Source organism: Pezoporus flaviventris, unplaced genomic scaffold (assembly GCF_033815535.1).
Source record: "Pezoporus flaviventris isolate CSIRO_AGI_PZ_B2104156 unplaced genomic scaffold, CSIRO_AGI_Pfla_v1 ptg000191l, whole genome shotgun sequence".
NCBI classification, from domain to species: Eukaryota; Metazoa; Chordata; class Aves; order Psittaciformes; family Psittacidae; genus Pezoporus; species Pezoporus flaviventris.
The window spans coordinates 540,427-560,389 of NW_026892739.1; the positions used below are offsets into that span (position 1 = coordinate 540,427).

Consider the following 19,963-nt stretch of genomic DNA (forward strand, 5'->3'; position numbering starts at 1 on the left):
GGTTCTTCGGGGAGAACTAACCTGGCATGAGATTGTAGATCAGACAGGCCAGGATGTGTCCACTTCTAAATCCTGCATAGCGTTTTGCTCAGAGCAGCTCACAAATCTGTGCTCAGATGGTGCCTGTCTTTTCCTGTTGAATGGCTGGGCCTAGTTCTGGGTTGAATGGTAGCCTGTGGGAGGAGAAGCTCTTTGTTTGATACTTAATAGTAAAAAGATGAAGATTTTATCTCCTTGCTTCCTTCCTTATGTGTGGGCCCAGTGAAAACCTCATGAGGTTGGGCAAGGGCAAGGTCCTGCATCTGGGACAGCTCAATCCCAAGCACAACCACAGGCTGGGCAGAATGGATGGAGCAGCCGTGAAGAGAAGCACTTGGGGCTTTTGGGTGACAAGAAGCTCCCCATGATCCAGCTTCAGTGTGCTCTTGAGCCCAGATCCCCCCTGTGTCCTGGGCTGCACCCCTAGACCCTTGTCACTCCAGGCAATGTTTTGCTCCCTCTGGTTTGTGCTCTGTGGAGAGATGAGGTTATTGTGCAGCCATGAAACACCTGGGCTTCAACCCTGGGGGTCCCACTCAGGGGATCCAATCCCACATGAGATTCGAACAGCTTGTTTCTTAAAATGCCCTAGAGATTGTTATTAAATCACAGAATCGCACACTGGTTTGGGTCGAAAGGGACTTTAAAGCTCATCTAGTTCCACCCCACCTACCTTCCACTAGCCTAGCTTGCTTGAAGCTGGTTGCTGTGTTAGTAGAACAAGTCCACCTGGTTTCTGGTGTGGTGATTTATTTATTTATTTATTTATTAGTATATTTTCTGTCTTAAATCTAAAACTGAAAGGTGAGAGTCCAATGGGAAGAGGGGTAAAAAGCAGAATGACAGGAATGCAAGAATTAATGCGTGGACACTCGTGTCAGTTTTAAGCTCAGCAGGTCTGTGGCTGAACTGTGCCCCAGCATTTAAACTGTGATGCTTGGATCTAAATGGTTGTAATTCCTTGTCTTGAAACAGAGAGAACGTGAGCTCGAGGAAGGAGGTGTTGGAATGAGCTTGACTCAAGAGAACGCTGGGAGGAAGGAGGAGGGTGGGAAGCGAGAGATGATAAGCCCAGCTCTGAGAGAAGCGCTCACAAAACAAGGTGAGGTTCTGCAAAGAGCAGATGGTGGCCCAGGCTTTGAAGTCTTAGTGGTGGACTTTTAGCAAGCCAAGTGACAGGCGGTGTTCTTTGTTAGAGGTACTGCTGTGGACCCTCAGTCATGGCAGGCTCTGAGCAGGGGCAGGACAGGGCTTAGGCAGGGGCTGTTGGTACCTTATCCTTGCAGGGAAGGAGCCTGAAGCTGGGTAATACATCTGAGTGTGATGCACTCTGAGTGTGGTGAGTGTTTCAGAGTTCAAAGGGTTTAATGTAGCTGCTAAGCAGCTTGGGGGAGAAGATGATGGTCCCCATGCCTTCAGCTCCAAAAGCGTGTGTTCCTCAAAAAATACTTAAAGATCGGCTGTGCCCCTGCTTTTACTTCTGTTTCAAACTCTGATTTTGTTACTGAAACTTTGTTTCCAGAGAAGAAGGTAGTTCAAATGAGCTTTACCAATCCAGTGCTGATCAGATGAGTGGCCTTTGAACAAGCTGTAGAGAACTTAATGGCCTTTTCAAAACAAAGGAGGACAAGCTTGAGAAGAGCTGGACTGAGGGCCCTGCAGTTCAGAAGCCTCAGTTCTGAGTGGCAGATCCAGCAGAAGGGTGATGGCAGCTTCTGTTCAGCTGGAGACTGAAGGCAGTTTAGTTTAATGTCTTTTCTTTCTTAGGATGAGAATGCGTTCAGTTTTTCTTGCTTGCTAAATCAGTAGAATGTCCCCTGATGCTGCTGAGAGCACAGTTCTGTTATTGCAGTGGAGGCACCTTGCTTCAGAGCTGGGCTCTGATTTTCCATGTCCTGTGTGAGTCCGGCAGCTGTGGGATCCCAGCACCTTTGCTCCCCAAGATTGGAGCCTGAGCTTTTGTAAGTGACTGGTGATGTGTTTGCCCATGGTCATTGGAGTGGGCTGCTGGAGACAGGGCTGTCTAGAACTGGGCAGTGGGGAGGGAAGTTCTCTTGTCTTGCAGCAAGTCCCCCGCTTCAGAAGCTGGAGCGGCACCAAGTCCCCCAGGCAGCTCAGGTGTTGCTTTGACACACAGGGACCTGAGGTGGGCTGGGGAGACTGCCCTGGCTGTTCTGTGGTGCAGGGCCTGTGCTGGCTCTTTGCGCCGTGGCAGTCACAGGGGTGTTTCACACTGGTTCACTTTCTGATCCCGTCTGCGTTGGTTTGGTTTTGGGCAGTGAATGAAACTGTGCTTTTCTTATGGTCTGCAGAAGTGGCCACTTGAAGAATGAAATGCTGTAATGTTTTTGACTGCAGTCTTGTCTCATGTCTTCTGTCCCGCTTTGAGTTAACGGAAGCAAGTCCTTCCGCAAATCACAAGGCTTTTGTGCTTTTTAAAAGCATTTTCTTGAAGTCTGAGCAGAGCTAGGAATGAAGCTGGGTGTTTCTCCATCATGCTTGGGCAATCTGAAAAATTCCAGTGCCCAGATTCCACTTCTTTCTATATTTGTATAAAATAGTGATATAGTTTGAAGGGGTTCCTTTCAACAACAGTATTTCTTGTTTTCTTTTCCTTACTGATTTTCTAGCTTTAGCAGAACACTGCCTTTTGGGTGGTGGTTCTAGTGTAGGAGTTGTGCTACCACTTGCAAAATGCACCTTAAATCAGTGGTGATGGGTTACTGCTGTGTGTCAGTGACTTCAGCTCAGGCCCTTTTAAACTGCATTCTTGCAGAAAACTGGGATCTTTTTTGCCTGTAAAGAGTTTCCTAGTGTGAAGTTCCCCTTTCTGCACCGAGTTTCAGCTTCCACAAATAATCAGTGCTTCAAACAAGGCAGCTTTTATTTAAGGCGATGGCTTGATAGAACCACACTGATTTGCCAGCTCTGTGTTACTTGGAGGAAAAGCCTTCTGAAAGTCATTTGAGTTTGTGAAGACAATGTGACACCAGACTGGCTTTCACCAGGCTAATGGTGACTGCACTCTTAGAGGAGGATGGGTAAGTCTCTTTTCTTGTACTCTTTGAGGATTTTTTTTTAACCACTCCTCTACTTCCTTCTTTTATAATTAAATCTTTTGCTCTGTGCTTTCAAAGGCTTGCCTGTAAAGCAGCTTTTGGTGGTGTAGAGATCTGAACTGGAAAGTGTCTCTGGGTTTCTTTCTGGACATTTTGCCACAATCAAATAGCAGTCCTCAAAAGCAGTTCCCAAGTTGTACTTGTAGAAATTTGACTTATCTGTTCCGCTTGAAAAACTAAAATAGCATAATAGCTCGCATATGCACAAAATTCATACGTATTCAGGAGCTTAGAAGGACATGCTATGGGTATGGTACTGGTAAGCGATCAAAACCAGAATACCTTGGATAGCCTGGAACACGACACGGGTATGTAGCTGGCAGTATCCTACCTCTGTGGCTGAGAGTACTGCAGGGTCCCTCAATGAATTCTTTGAATTTCAGTGAAAGGACTTTTAAAGGACTGGTATTTAGGGACTGTTATTTCCAATACAGAGTTGAAATGCTGCGATGCAGTTTCAATGGTCACAGAAATGTTTTGCCCCATACCAGGGAGCAGTCAGCATCTGTGGTGCTGGCAGTCTCTTCAGTTCAAAATCTGCCCATGGCTTATTAAAGTCCAGTTGGATTGTCAGGGCCAGCAATCACCAAATGTTTATCAGCTTAGTGTTACTGCATGATAACACTCCCTTCACCCAAAATCTTAATTCATGTCTTCTTGTAGTAAATAAAATGACAACTTTGGTGAAGCTTGGCAGACTTCTAAGTCATTCAGAGTTTATCATCTAGAGCAGGATCAACTAATATGCAGACTTAGATAAGACTTTAGTCAGGGCTTGAGCTGATTACTGTCAGCCTGCTTATAATTTAAGTATTCCTTTGAATATTGGGCTTTAGAAACAATAAGTGGATTGTGTTTGTTCAGCCTTAATATCTGAAGGTGCATCAGGACGGTGAGCAGAGTCCCATGGAGACAACAGTCTGTATTGTTTGGAGGGTGTTGTATCCAAATACTCAGAGTGATTGCTTATGAGTAATGCCTTAAGAGCAGAGAAGTGAACGTGTTCATGGGGAGTCCTGGCAGGTTCAGAGTTCTGGACCATTGTTAAGGTTTGATTTTTTTTTTTTCCCCATCATTTCCCTTGGCAGAGCCCCGGTGAAGTTGTGGCAAAGGTGGTGGAAGAGATGAGCTGGCCTGAGCTTTCGCAAGGGTTGTTCAGCAGAAGCTGAACAGAACTGAGAAGGCCCTCAGACTGATTCTTGGACACGCGTCCTCACATGTTTGGTTTGGAACTTAGCACTGCTTGGTCTCGCTTCAACCTTTTACTTTCTTTGAGCCCAGACTGCCCTGGCTGCCTGTGTTGCAAGCCAGCCGTAAAGCAACTGCTTGAAGAAAGAGGCTCTGCAGAGCTGGAGAGACTCTGCTCCCTTAGAGCAGATGTGTAACAACTGTTCTGATTGATTTAATTTATCTAACTTCCAAGTCTGAAGACGCATGGGGTGGCCAGTGCTGACTGTGGTGGCTTAGCAGGGTCACCACCCTTTCTGTCAGTTACCTCCATGGTGAAGGCCCAAGTTCAACGGCTTTGCACAGTGGTTTTGAAGTTCTGCAAGTATGTGCTGTTTCTTCTTGTAACCATAGCTGAGACTCCTGGCAGCAGCAAGCAAAATGAGTAAACCCCTTCTCGTCACTAAAGCTGGCTGAAGTTTGTAAGACTCTGTTTTGATATTGAATAGGTCCAATTTTCTTGGCCTTCAGAGGAAGCTGTGGGCTCTCCACATGGTGGAAGTTGATTTAAGTAACTAAAGAGCTTGACACCTTGCTCAGTTTAGCTGCTTCATCTCTTCCGTCATACAACTGGGTAGCAGATCTGGGTGAGCATGTCCTGTTTCCAATTTAATTTTAACCTAAACCCCATTTTAAAGCAGTCGTCTTACTTCTACTGACAAGAGATCTGTGAGAGAATGATCTTACATGAATGCTGTTGCTGATTCTGAAAAGTGAACAAATAAGGCTGGGGCTGTGCTGGTTGCCATCAGCAAGGAGCCTGCCTTGGGCAGCTGTAGTAGAGGGAGCAGGAATGCAGCATCCTTTTCACATTTGGCTTTTGAGACTATAAATTCCCTATTAGAAGTGCTGATGTCTTTCTCCAGGAGAGGACTGAATGATGGGCCATATGGAATACCAAGGCTGGTTTTGGCTTGCAGTAGTTCTTTCTTCCATGCTGTATAGGGCTTTATTCATTTAGGGAGGAAAAGGCTGGAATATTGTCTATTCCCACGGAGCTGGATGGGGAGAAGGATCTCAGGACATAGGAGCAGCCTGACACTGATGTCCCCAAAGCCCTGCTTAATGGGGCAGGGGAGCCCCACTGCTTGCTCCTGCAGCCACTCCCCCTGTGCTGTCCATACAGTCTCCTGGAGAGTTGCTTCGGGGGACTGGTCAGGCTAAAATTGCCTCTGTCCTAACCCCTGCAAGGATAGAACCAGTGTGAGGAGACAGGAGTGTCCTCAGCCATGCAGACATCTTCATCTTCACACAGTTTAATTTTGAGCTGGTGCAGCTCTCACTGTAGTTCATGGCTTAGTGTCCTCGGAGCTGTGGGGGACTTTGGGGAGCAGTCACGCTCCCCTGGGACCTCACCATGCAAGAGACACATGGTGACATATGAGCAGGCTCACTGTGCTACTTGCTGTAGGAGATGATGGGCAGTTCTGGTGAGCAGAAGGCTTTTTTCCCCTGTTAATTTCATGCTGCTTGGCAGGAAGGAGACTTGATACCTAGAAGTCGATTTTTCTCTTGAAAGCGTTAATATAAATGTCAGCCTAAAGCTGTCAGTTGAGATGTGCTGGTTTGGGGACAGCCAGGCCATCGACGTGTAAGTGCTGCAGTGGGAATGACACAGTCAGGCTGCTCAGATCCCTCTTATTTTTATGCTGGTTTTTGAAGTGACTTTTAATCCTTCAGATGACACAGTCAGGCTGCTCAAACCCCTCTTATTTTTATGCTGGTTTTTGAAGTGACTTTTAATCCTTCAGACATATTGGTCCCTAGGCACGTTTTTCAAAGAGAAAAAGAACCCAACTCAAGCAGTTTGGGTAGTAATAGTGCTTAGTGCTTAACAAATGCTGTGGAATTAATCTTCCTGGGCTAATAATTTGAAATGAAATTGTATTGATCTTGGTTGAGGAGCAGGGAAGTGATGCGAAATCAGCTTTCCTCTGGGCATAACGCAACGGCTCCCTCTCTGCAGCTCCTTCAAGGGCAGTGGAGGTGGAACTGGTGAACCTGTGAAGTCTGGGTTCAAGCTGAGCCCTGCATTGTGGTTCATTGCCTCTGCCCTCCCTGCTGAATCAGATGTCCTCCAGGCTGGTCAGACCTACCAAGAAGCAGTGGGAATTAGGTCTCTGTGGTTCTGGGGAACAGTCTGTTCTGGGATGGTGGCTTAGGGATGGGGGGAGACGCTTCTGGTTCCCTGTCCTGGTCCTTCCCATATCCTAACCCCCTGGGGTCAGCGAGGTGTTCCACGTTCCGCTAAGAGGCTAGACCTGTTAGTCTGCCTTCCTGTCACATGGAGAAGTCTTCTGGCCACCCTCTGTTGATTCAAGCAAGACAGAGCAATATAACTAAATATGCGGTGAGGAGAAAGTGTTCCAAGTTGTCTGAAGCCCTTTGGGCAGCCATGGCCTTTGCTCCCCTGTGCTCCCAGAAGGAAATGGAAAATACTGTGAGTGGGCACTGGGTAGCATCACCTTGGGCCAATGGGAAAGAGCGGTGCTGAGACTGCGATGCTGAATAATTTGGTGTACCAATTGGCATGTTTTGTGTTTGAGTTATTGCAGGTTCCAATCAATAGTTTGATTATTGTTTTGTTGGTTTCCAGGTTACAAGCTGATTGGGAGCCATTCTGGGGTGAAGCTCTGCCGATGGACAAAGGTAAATGCTCTCTTTCCTTCTTTCACTTTCTAAATTGAAATTAAAAAAGTAGACACTTACTCAGGTAGTACAATTTCCAAATGAAATATTGTTTAAAAAAAGCAGTATTACATTAATGAAACCAAATTTCATCTTCCAAGCTGTAGTTTTACATTTCAAGCTATTAAAATCCTGCTGCGAAGAGTGAGCATGTGGCTGTGGCCAAGAGCTGGGGATATAATTTTCTGTTGTTTTTTTCCTGTTATTCTGCTGTCTGCTAAAGTAACTCCTGCCTCCTGAGGTACACAGCAGGAGCAGAACACCACACAGAAGTGGGAAGGTTTCATCACCACTGTGAGGTCCCTGAAACAAAGATGCTGCAGTCTGTCATTCCCCTGGAATGGGCACACGAGGGCATTTGAACCTGTTGTTGTGGGACTGTGACCACAGTCTAGTGGGGATGGGATGGAGCAGCCCTGAGGAAAAGGACTTGGGGATTTGGGTGACGAGAAGCTCCCAATGACCTGGCTTCAGTGTGTGCTTGAGCCCAGAACCCTCCTGTGTGCTGGGCTGCATCCCCAGGGCGTGAGGAGCTAAAGCAGGAATTGAATGTCAAGTGCTCTAGACACTGACATTGGTTACAGGCAGTGGCTTTGACTCAGATTCACACCAATATGTGAGTATCTTCAGGAGGTTTGTTTGGGGTTTGTATGGGGTGAAAGCAGGAGCGGGGCTGGAAGCATTAGTTTTGAGTTTCATAGTGGTAGCTCAGATTAAAAAGATTGTGTTCTGTCATATGCTGGGAAACAGCCTAAAAGCTGCAAATTTTAGGGTGAGTGTTGATTTGCCTGTTTGACGAAATCCAGAATCTCATAGAATCGTAGAGTGGTTTGGGTTGGAAGGGACCTTAAGGCTCATCCAGCTGCAACTCCCCGCTATGGGCAGGGACACCTTCCACTAGAGCAGGTTCCTCCAAGCCCTGTCCAACCTGACCTTGGTCTCCTCGAATCTGTGAATCTCCTGAAGTCTCTGTTGTTTGAGGAATGGGTGGAATAAGCAGCATTTCCCATTTTGTTTAATTTTCCATCTGCACAGCAAGGCTGTGCATCTGTCAGGGGTCACCTGCGTGTTCTTTCCCCACTGCTCAGTGAAGACTTCCCTTTGGATCACCAGGACTCCTCAGGTGGAGGAAGGTAGATTGAAAGGTACCATTGTCACATTTTGGCAGGGGCTTGGAACTGGATGAGCTTTAAGGTCCTTTTCAACCCAAAGCAGTCCGTGATTCCATGATCTGTGTGCTATGGACTTCTTCCCCCAGGGTGCATCTGTCATCATTCTGAGCTGCTCTGCGACGTGCTCTTGCTTGCACTGTGTGTCCCAGGTGACTTTGGACACCCAGGTTTTTAGTGACTGAAAACTGCAGATGTGCTTGGGGAGCAGATTTAAAGCTCTGCACTCAGCTTAATGTTCTTGGAATTTGTTTGTGTCTTTCTCTGCTGTTAGTCGATGCTCCGAGGCCGAGGAGGATGGGTGTGGGATGGTCAGATGCGAGCTGGGTGGCTGGGCTCCACATCTGGGAGGCTGAGGAGGTGCTACCTTCCCTAGAGCTGTGTCCTCTGTCAGACTGGCTGAGAACCAGTGAAGGAGGAATTGGGGATGCAGGAGACACACACCTCTCCGTGTACTGCTCTGCAATTCCCACTTGGTAGAGGTTTGGTTCCCTCTGGAGATCATTGTCTGAGATTCCATGTGGCTCCTGGTGCTCTAGAGAGCATGGGCTGGCCCATCTTGTGCAAAGCCACCAAGGTGCAAAGCAACATGAGTATCTTTGGTTTGAAATTGGACCGTTTTTCTTACTTCAGGTACCTTCATCCCCACCAATTCAGCTGCAGTCTCAGCGAGTGAAAAGTGATGACTTGGTAACTGTTGCCTTCCTAAAGCAGTCTCTCCTAGATGACTTTCCATTCTAGTCAGTAAAGTGACCCCTCTTCTTAGGGGAATGACTGTGTTAGTTCTCTAAAGGCAATGAGCTCTGCCTGGATGGGAGCGGCGAGCAGCTCCAGCGGTGCTCACTCACTGGGCTGCCAAGGGAGGGTTTTGCCAGGCTGGGAGAGCGCAGGATGGGGTTGGTGAGAGACACTCAGCAAAACCAAACTCAGTGACGTGAAAGTGCGCTGAGTGGGAGGACGTGGAGGTTATTCTCTGAGCTCTTTTGTCTTGCCAGCTAACTCATACGATGGGGCTTGTGCTTCCTCTGGTATTCACGCCTTCCCCAGGGACCTGGTTGCCAGAAATACCCATTCCATCCCAAAGAATGAGTGTGCATGCAATCCCAGGCAAATTCCTCCTGAACCCCACTTTTTCTGTTTCATAGTCCTCAAGTTTTAACAATGGAAATACTTCATGAGGGTATTGAAATGGCAGCATTAGTGCAGAAGGACTGCTAGAATTTTGGAGACAATTTTGGAGAAGCTGTGTCCCATGTTAGTGTTAGGTGTAAGCATTAGACACTGGTCATCCTCTGAAGTTTGTATTCTGAAATGTTAATTGGGGCTTTTGATGGGCTTTCATCGTATCCTGGTTTGAACAAACACAGCAAATAGCAAGTTTAATGTGCAACTTTTGCTGCTTTTCTTCAGAGCAATTTAATGGCTGGGAAGGAAAACGTACTGCTTGTGTCTTTTGTCTTCCTTTTTTTTCATGTATCAGCTAGCAGTGGTGCATTTAATTCTGCAGTGGTGACTGGACTGGTAGGGAGAGGATTGCCATGCATTTTGTCCCTCTGTCCCTCCACAGCAGGTACATCATAAACAGCAAATAGAAAGCAATAGCGTTGTCAGAGCAAGGAATTTTGCTCCTGATGTTGCACTGCAGGCCATTTAACACTGTTCCCCTCAAAATGACCCACTCGGTATTACTTGGCAGCAGCAGCAGCCTGTGTCTGGAGTACGGGGCTGAACCAAGGAAGTCAGACAAGTGTCAATTGAACAGTGGAGTAGCTGGGATAAATCTCCATGCATGATACCTTCCAGGTGCCTCTGCCTCATCATCCCCTAACTGTCATTGGTCACTTTTAAGAGGAAATGTGGAAACAGTAGCCCTAATGATAATGAAAGCTGGAATGCTTCTTTAACTAATGGCAACAACCTGTATGAGTGAAACAGCTTTGCAGGGGACTGGGCTGAAAAATATTCTCATTTATTTACCTCGTGTGAAACGGGTTGCAATTGTTTTTCTTCCACATGGACTGCAGCTGTTTGCTCTTCTCGGACCTCTGTTGAGTTGGAAGACTTAAGGCTCAGTTTGAGACACATCCCAAGGCTCGCTTGATGTACACCTTAGGCTTGGCATAAATTGTAAACCCATAGATGGTTTGTCTTGGAAGGAACCTTAAAGCTCGTCCAGTTCCAACGCCCTGCCACAGGCAGAGACACCTTCCGCTAGAGGAGATTGCTCCAAGCCCTTCCAGCCTGGCCTTGAAGACTGCCAGGGATGGGGCAGCCACAGCTTCTCTGGGCAGCCTGTGCCAGTGCCTCACCACCCTCACAGGGAAGAACTGCTTAACATCTCAGCTCAATGCCTTAGGACCTTTCTTTTCTAGTGATATGTATAGCTGTGTTCTCAAATGGAGGTAGAACCTCTTCTTTCTTTGCAGAGGTCTTTCTTGCTGTAGAGCATCGTTTTGGCTTAAAGACCTTTTACCTGTGATTCAAGATAGGTATATCAAGTTTCATATAAACTGTGAGGTCCATTCTTCCTTCTGGGGGAACCAGAGCCTAGGTGTTCAGAGACGACATATGAAAGCTGTGTCAGAAGCAGGGTATTACTGAGAATTTCTTGTTGCCTTTAATATTATTAAACTGTGTCTAAGTCCCTAAGGTGTCAGATGGGTCCTTCCCATGTGTGTTACAAATAGCTGTGTATAACTCTGTCTGTCTTTTCCTTCAGACATCATACAAATCCAGTGGGCACAGAGTGGCAATGGAAGATGGACCAACCTGAAATGATCTTGCAGGAGGCTATTGAGAACCATCAGAATATGATCAAGCAGTTCAAAGGTAACTTTTCCCATTTCTTCCCTGTGAGTGATGCTTTTGGAAGATAAGCAGCATCAGCATCTTCAAAGCAAATCCCTGGAGGCATTTAAAAAGGTGACACTCAGGGGTGTGGTTTAGTGGTGGACTTGGCGGTGTGGAATTGATGGTCGGGATTGATGAGCTTTTGTAACCTAAATAATTCTATAATTCTATGAATTGCTGGGAAGGAGGCATGAGATTCGTCATAGGAGAAAGAGGTGAGAAGAAACTGTTGTGGCACACCTTGTTTTCTGAGATGTTCTGCCTTGGTTTTGACATTAGAACATGAGTCAGCCATTGGATGTCTACTGCTGCCTTAAGGGATTAGTGTGGAGTTGCTTCTTGTGGGTCTTGGTAATTGTCATATCATTTTATTTGGAGTGCACAGAGGCTTCCACAGTGCTTGAGGCTGGCCTGGGTGGTGAGGAATGTGGATTCTTATGGAAAAGTGTGGGCAGGCAGAAGGCAAAAGGAATCACCCTGTAACCTGTTAGGAAATACACTGCCCAAGCTTAATCCACTGAGAGCTTTGTGTTCGCTCTGAAACTTGGGGATTGTGTTTTTCTCATTAATGGATGAGCACTTTTATTTTCAGGAATTATTGAGGAGATCTGTTTGTGACCAAAGCAGCAGTTACACAGCACCAAGTCCTGCACTTTGCTTCCCATAGGAACTCTTTGTGAGTTTGTTATTTCTTGTAGATTGAGATTAGTGATTAGGCACAAATTCTTCCCTGTGAGGGTGCTGAGGCGCTGGCACAGGGTGCCCAGAGAAGCTGTGGCTGCCCCATCCCTGGCAGTGGTCAAGGCCAGGTTGGATGGGGCTTGGAGCAATCTCCTCTGGTGGAAGGTGTCTCTGCCTGTGGCAGGGGGTTGGAACTGAATGAGCTTTAACCAAATCAGTCTGGGATTCCAAGATTAATTCCACGCAGTGCAGTAAAATTGAGATCTTCTTTGAAGGAATAGAAGTCTTGGGGACCATGTGTCCTGTAGGATATCCTAGAGAGTAGCCTTATGTCCTGTTAAGAACTTCTGTGCATGCTTTTAGAGTTGCCATCTTTATTGTTGCCATCTTTATTGTTACTATCTTTATTGTTGTCAAAGCGTGCACTGTTTTTGAAGGTGGTGGTTAACATCACATCATTCTTTTAGGCTAATGGCTGGGGAGACATCTTGCTGATAGGGAGCTAAGGTGGAAGAGTGGGAAGCAGTTTATTTGTTGGATGCATTTTGTAGGTAGTGGCTGGTAAATCTCTGTTCCCTTGTGAAGGGCACACACAGAATGGAAATGTAATTCAAAGTTATGAGATGGGCAGTGTCTGATAATACAGCTCTGGTTCCACTTGGGAAAAGTGAAAACCCAAACAAAAATGCATGACCTGAACTAGGAAATCCTAAGGCTACCTGTGTGTGTTGGTGTAAGAGTGGGTAAAACCAGTTCCTTGTCTCCCCAGTCACTTGTGATGGCTGGTACCCGAAGTCACCAACCAGCCTCTCTAGGCAGATGTGCCAGATGCTGCTTTTTTCCCCCAAATGAAAGCACACCAGTAGGAGAGCAGCTGGGATCAGCTCTTCAGAGGAGCTGTGCTGATCAAAGGAGGCATGGCTGCATGCTCTGCTGAGAACTGAGCTTGAGCAGCAGCTGAAAGCTGTACACCATGGCCTCTTGTAGATGGTACTCATGTTCCTATGGCTCCAAGTTCCTGCACTGCCTTGGGCCTGCTTCATGCCCTCCAAAATCTGCCCAGGCTCTGACTTTGCTGAAGTGCATTGACTGAAGACAGGAGGACGCTCATCTGCAGGAGCAGAGGTTGACAGCTGTAGTGGTATGGCAGCCCGAAGTGCAGGGGAGTTCACACACTCCCTGGAATACACACTAATCCTTTTTTAGTTTATCCCTGTCTATCTTGTGATTTGTGTAGTCAAATGATTCCTACAAAACCTCTGCCCTCTCCGCAGTGTATGTCCCCTATGCTACATTTGATGTCAGCTGCTCTGAGAAAGTGACTCAAACTTTACATGTTGTTGGAATTACTTTCTGTCTGCTTCTAAAGCTGGCACAGGGTGATTGTCATCGTCCAGTGGCAGGGTGCTGAGGGAGAGAAATTAATTAAATTCAAAGCCACCTTCAAGTAGCTTTAGGAACAGGAAAGTTATCCTTTAATCTCAGTGTGTGGTTGAGATGCTGCTTTCTTTTCAAATGAAGGTCTCATTTAGTACTGCAGGTTTGTACAGCATTAACCATTAGTCCTGTCACATCTTCAGGGCTGAGTGTGGCTGCTTTATCATGCACCAAGTTCTGCTCTTATCACAGACCAGTTTTTCTATGTGAGGCTGAAGCAATATCCACCAACACCTCTTTTTATCTGGGCTTTGGAGCATAGCCTATAGTTTTCTGTACTGCCTGAGCTCCAGCTTCTAGGCAACACAAGGTGAGCTGAGGACCTGGTTTGAAACTCAAGGCTTTGGTTTCTTTAAAACAGACCAATCTCCCATCTAAACCCTCTGATATTATCTGAATACATTGAGGCATGTCAAAGAAACATGCAGGGACATATTTAGAACAAAAGCTTATTTGTAGGCAGTTGATTTCATATCTGAACACGTGGTCTGGTATAGGATCACAAAATGGTTTGGGTTTGAAGGGACCTTCAAAACTCATCTTGTCCAATCCCCCTGCAATGAGCAGGGGCGTCTTCAACTAGATCAGGCTGGCAGAACCACATCCCGCCTGGCCTTGAATGTCTCCAGGGATGGAGCATCCAGCGCCTCTCTGGGCAACCCGTGCCAGGGTTTTACCACCCTCATTGTACAAAATTTCTTCCTCGCATCCAGCCTGAATCTCCCTGTTTAGTTTAAACTCATCACCCCTCATCCTATCGCAGCAGGCCCTGCTAAAGAGTCTCTCCCCATCTTTCTTATAGGCCCCTTTTAAGAACTGAAAGGCTGCAATAAGGTCTCCCTGGAGCCTTCCCCAGGTTGAACAAGCCCAACTCTCTCAGCCTGTCTCCAGAGCAGAGCTGCTCCAGCCCTCTGATAATTTTGGGGGCTCTCTTCTGGAGCTTCTCCAACAGGTTCATGTCTTTCCTGTACTGAGGACTCCAGGAGGAGCATTTGCCTCTTCCCTGCCCTCTGATGGGCGCAACACATGTGGCTCAGGTTGGTTAAGCCTGCAGACAGCACTTTCACATGGATGCTGCAGTTGAGCTCCTGGTGTTTTCCTCTTTTTGTTCTTGGAATGTCTCTTGCTGTTCAGGATGGTGTCACGTGGTGGGTTTTCTTCTTGAATACATCCTCTGTGGAGTTGCATTTCATGTGGTTGCCAGTATGGATTTGGACCTGGTTGTTGGTGCTTTGTGTGGGGAGTGTGCCCAGCTTCTTGGGGAGCTGTTCCCTCTGGGGCTGTTGGGACCATGTGGGTCAGCAGCAGAAGCAGGCATACCCTGCTTTTCCTTTTCAAGCCACTTATGTCAAGTGGCATTAAACTTTCTCCCGTGTTTCCATCTCAGAGTCCAGGCAGCTACACTGAGGTGATAGCAATGGAAAGCTTGACTCGAACATTACTAGAAGATTACTTGCAGTAGTTCACAGGACACACAAAATCCCAAGCTCCGTGTATCTGGGCATACTCTGTGCTGTGGGTTGATGGACACTGGCTGTGCCCTGCTGTCCCTTCCCCTTGAGGAGGGCTCCAGCTGGTTTTGCTCTGTCTTCCTTGTGCCAGGGTTTATTTTTGATACAGATGCATGGTTTGGGTGGGGGTGGTAGTTGATTTAAGCCTGTTTTTCTCCAGTTCGAGCCATAACAGAACCCTGTTTTTCCCTCTATTTGCAGGCGTCTCAGGATTACAAGCAGCTCGCTTTGAGGAAGCAATGACCGCAAAGCAGTGCGCACTGTCACTGGTGGGAGAGCCCATCATGTACCCGGAGATCAACCGGTTTGTGAGGCTCCTGCACCAGCACAGCATCTCTACCTTCCTGGTTACAAATGCACAGTTCCCAGATGAGATTAGGTAAGAGATGGGCAAAATACCTCCCTACTAAAACATTTGAGTGCAGACTTGTGTTTTAATTCCACTTATTGCTCATCAATCAGCTCTGTGCTGACAGTGAAAAAGCCCACTCAGTATCGCATCTATTTGATTTTAACCTTTGTCTCCCCATGCTCTTTCTCATCCCTTTTTCTACCAGTTTGATTTTTCCTTTCTGTATCTCTTAAAGTGGGGTTACCTCTGAAAAGGAAGAGGATATAATATAGTACCTCCTGGATGTACAGCGGAAGAAGAGCGAGTGAGCTGCGTATTGGGCTTGGGGACATGGATGATAACTAGTGCAAGTGTTTCTGAGAGCCAGAGCAGGAGACTCGGCTTGTAAATTGCCTTTTTCATTTGTGAGCTTCTCTTGCAGTCTGATCTTTGTTCTAACTGCAGAAGACAGTTTGGACGGGGCTTGAAGCAACCTGGTCTTTTAGTGGAAAATGTCCCTACCCATGGCAGGGGGTTGGAAGTGGATGAGCTTTAAGGTCCCTTCCAACCCAAACCAGTCTGTGATTCTGTGATTCTATGAGTGCAGCTTCATCTGTCTCCAGGCACACACAGGAGGTTTTATAGCACATGAGCATGTATTGAGCAGTTACTGGCTTGAGTCCTCTTCCTCTGTTTCTGTTCTTTATCTCCTTGACCCAGGCTGTCTCCTGACTGGCTGGGGAATCCCCCTCATGGCTGGAGGCCTGAGAGCAATTTATTGCTCTTGAGTTGTGCTGTGCTACTCAGTCGGAAATCACTACCCGAGTTCAGATGTGGTAATGCAGTGAATTTGATCTCAGCTAGATTGGAAATGACAACCGATAAAGTAGGAGGAACGCTGGAAAATCCATCCTAGTACTATGCAACAGTATTTCCTGCTGAGTATGAAACGTAGCTGTGTTCCAGGAGCATCAGTTTGTGCCCTTTCTCCTCGTTCCCCTATGGCAGAACATGCACAAGGTCAGCGTCACTCCAGTTTGAGCCATAACAGAACCCTGTGGACCGTTCCATTTTGGAGCAACGTGGGGCAGAAATCCCTCCCTGGGATCTCTTCCAATTCCTTAATTTTCTCCAGTACAACAGTGAGTCTGGCTCTTGCCTGTCCTGAGGATCGAGATCCTCGGAGAAGAGGTGACTTTTCTCAGCTCATGTTTTGAAAACACTCGCTCCATCTTCCCTGGAGCCCCTTTTGATTGGGCAAATGCAGCATTAAGGAAAGAAAAGAGTGTTTTGGCCATGTACTTTGAAACTGAATACTTCAATCCGCTCACTCCTAGAACACTTGATCATTTTTGAGGTTGTGGCTTTGGGCTGCAAGGCCAGACAAGCTTCTTTGCAAAACAGTTGGTTTTATTTATTAAAACCTAAAATGTTGCGTTTGTTCTGGGCTATTTCATGCTTCTAAATACAGGCAGAATGTGTTCAGAGAGGTTGTTTGAGTGTCCATGTTAAGTGGCTTTTCCTGGATGCTTGGTCTCATTCTGGACAATTTCTTGTCCCTTTCTCACCTCCGGGGAGGGCAGAGGGTGGTGTATTTTTAGGTGTCACTGTTGGCAGCTGAACAATAGTTTCTAATTTCTTCTTGTCTAAAGAGCTAAATGAAGCTGGGACAGCAGCCTGTTCATTAAGAGACTTCCCAAATAACCCTTGCAAAATGTCCTGAAAGCGTGGAGAGCTGAAGAGATACGTGGTACAATTAGGATGCATCATTCCACGGAAGATGCCATGAAGGGTGGACGTGTGTTACATTCACTGGCTTGATCAGATTTGTCTGTGACAAGGGAGCTTGTTTTAGGTTGTTCCTTTTAATGTCCGTCGCTATCTGTTTGCCAATGGTCTGCAGTGGTGCTGCTTCTCCTTTATACCCTTGGAGTTTACAGAAGGGGTTAGACTCTACCCAGGCTCTTTAAACCTCCTCTGAGAGTGTGATCTTTTTAGAAGGTTCTGCTGTTGGGCTCACAGATGCTGTGCTCACTGGCGTTCTGTGACCAGAAAGACTGGAGTGCGGGATTTATACAAGATAAGAGCCTTGGAAGTGGAAGGAGAACATGCTGGGGAATTGTGTTTGGTTTCATTTTCTAAGCAGCTTTGATTTCCCTTCCAAAAAGTACTTGACTGATGGCAGCTGCAGGCCAGGTGAGTTCAGTGTGTCCGGCAGTAGAAAGCAGCTGAATGATGGCTGCATTTCTCTCGAACGGGATTATGTCTCCATTAGCCAGAGCAAATAGAATGTGGGGAAGGGGCTGAGCTTTATAGTTTGTAACCATGGGGAGAAGCAGAGCCTTTCAGTGCCTTGTAGTAACCCCTGGCAGCCTGCTTTGGGAAGCCTTTCTGCGCGTGCCACAGCTAATGCTGGAGTGATGTATGTTTTAGTTGAGTAAGGAAAAGATAATTGAACCGTCTGCCAAGGCCTCTGTGTGTGATATTCTTAGCTTTGGGGTGTATTTGTTGAAAGTTAAGTTATAATGTCTTGCTATTAAGATGATAGTCACTTGATGGAGATGAACCTCTGGACTTGGATAGTTTTCCTTGTAAACACTGGATAGTTCCTGTCGCTACTGGAGCAGCAGAGCTTGTTTAGAAGTCCTGTATTTTATGTGTGCTTTGGTAGGAAAACACAAATTCAGCTAGCAGTGATGGCTGAAGACAGCAATTGCCTTCTCATTTTTATTTCCAAGGAACCTTGAGCCAGTGACGCAGCTGTATGTCAGCGTGGATGCCAGCACCAAGGAAAGCCTGAAGAGAATTGATTGGCCCCTCTTCAGGGATTTCTGGCAGAGGTTTCTGGACAGTTTAAAGGCCTTGTCTGAAAAGGTACCCAGTAAAGAGTGTGCTCTGAAATATTCTTTCTTCTTGGCCGTATCCACTCAGTACAAACGGAGAAGACTTGAGAGGCTTAAGATGGACCGTGGAGTGGGTTCTGGGTGTATTCGGAGCATATTTACATGTTTTATACATTGAAGTGTATAAAGTCCAGCACGTTTGATCAGTTTTCCATATGGGGAGAAATGTAATGACAAAAAGAGAGCAGAATATGTGTCAAATGGGACAGTAAACTCTGCTGTGAATATAAGATGCTATGAGAGATGAAGAGATTATAAAAGAATAGAACATTTCCTAATGGAGCATTTACACTGCAAGCAGGCTGCTGAAGGAAAACTGGAAATCCAGGGAAGCTTAGGAAGAGTCATAAATTGCCATGTGACTCTTAGCACTGGTTCTCAAAGGATGCAGTAGATAAAGGGCTTTACAGTATGGAGTTCAGTAGCTCCTGCTACATAGAAATCTGATTTATAATAGTAGATTTGAGTGTAACAGCAAGGATGACCCTTTCCACTGTCAGTGGTTTGTAGTAGTTGGTGTCTGTTGGAGAGAGCTGAGCATGATCTGAGGGCCCACGGGATCACGGCTGCTGCTGTCAGCTCAGAACGTAGTCTACCATTTAACAAGTTTTGTAGTAATTAATGAAGCACTCGTGGTCCCAGCATGACATTATTTGCTAAGTGCTTCCATGTCTGTCTTACTGAGACTGAGCTCTGATGGAAGCAAGTACTTCTGTTTACTGATTTGGCAGAAGGTGACGTGTTACCTGCTGAGATGAGCAGCCAAGAGAGACTGTTTCATTTGAATACTGAGATTTTCTGCCTTCTGAGATGACAGTGGTGGACCATTTTCTGCCAAATCCGTGTTAGTAGACCTGGGAGGCTCGGTGTAATTGTGGGACACTTTCTCCTACAAATGCTGTGAGTAGCTTCATCAAGCTGCCTTCGTGCAAGTGCTGGCCGATCTTGTTAAGCAGCATCTCAGGACAAACTGTGAGCTTACTGAAATCAGGTACAGGCTTTCTAAGTTCTCTGTGCTGTTGCCCCAGAGCTGGATGCAGGACTGTGGTGGGGGGGTGGGGGGATGTCTCCTCAGAGTGCTTCAGAGAGGGAGAAATCCCCTGTTTATTTACAAGACCTATTTTCTTCTTTTATTTCCCCTCTCTCATTTTCTTTTTGCACCCGATGGGCACTTGCGGTGCCGCCAGGCCCAGCCATGGCCGCTTTTCCTGGCTGCAGGATGAGCTTCTTGGCATAAAATAGATATGGTTCCACACTCTTAACTTTCACCCATTCAGAGAGTCATTATCACATTAATTTTTCTGCTAATGTTATTCTGATGGGTTTCTGAAGGGAAATAGTGGTTACTTTTCTGGAATCCTGGGGTAAAGCACTGAAGCCTGGTTTTCTATCCTGATGCTTTAAATCATTAAAATCTCAGGTCTTAAGCTCTTACTTCTTGTTCTTCAGTGCTTACAAGAGGATTCCTGGGGCCCTATTGTACAACCAATTACAAATAATACATGAATGAAATGGGATTGTGCATTTGTACTGCCAGCAGACTGTAAGGATTATTTATATCTAAGACTTTGTGGTATTAGGTCCTTACTGCTTTTGATGTGTCCCTTCTACCAGCTTTTCTCTCTTCCCAGACAACACTTGAGAGATGTTGCTCTCTGGAAAGATGTTTCTTCAGTCACAATATGAATTTCTGATTTTTCTAGCTGTTTTTCTGCATCCCTTTGGCAGTGTTTTACTTTCTCTACCCACTTCTTTCACCACCGGTTATGATCGCTTAATACAGCTTTTATGCTAATTCAGTTACTGAAGTGATGGATACACACAGGCGGCTGATACTGCTTGTCAGTGCTAGCCTAGGAGGGGAAAAAGCTGTTAATGCATTTGTAGCAGTTTTAGTTTTATGGAAACTGCTTGAACTTTAAAGTTAGTCTTCTAAAATGATCTAGGGTGTATATTGGAGGGTTTAAAAAATGAGATTTAAATGGGAGAAGACAACCAACTCTCTTTG

The 19,963-nt window shown here is 46.3% G+C and overlaps 1 protein-coding gene across 2 annotated transcripts; it reads left to right on the plus strand.

Moving 5' to 3' along the window:
- Positions 1–982: 982 nt before the first annotated feature.
- On the plus strand, positions 983–18,352 carry LOC133262161 (S-adenosyl-L-methionine-dependent tRNA 4-demethylwyosine synthase TYW1B-like). Of its 2 annotated transcripts, XM_061441110.1 has the most exons (5): positions 983–1,141; positions 6,982–7,034; positions 10,962–11,071; positions 14,923–15,100; positions 17,791–18,352. In XM_061441110.1, the coding sequence occupies exons 3-5, from the start codon at positions 11,002–11,004 to the stop codon at positions 18,071–18,073; spliced, it is 531 nt and encodes a 176-aa protein (XP_061297094.1). In that variant the 5' UTR covers positions 983–1,141; positions 6,982–7,034; positions 10,962–11,001; the 3' UTR covers positions 18,074–18,352. The 2 variants fall into 2 exon arrangements, 1 of the variants encoding a protein (XP_061297094.1); XR_009741226.1 differs by lacking the exons at positions 10,962–11,071; positions 14,923–15,100; positions 17,791–18,352 and adding an exon at positions 8,517–8,542 and having other exon boundaries at positions 988–1,141.
- Positions 18,353–19,963: the final 1,611 nt, after the last annotated feature.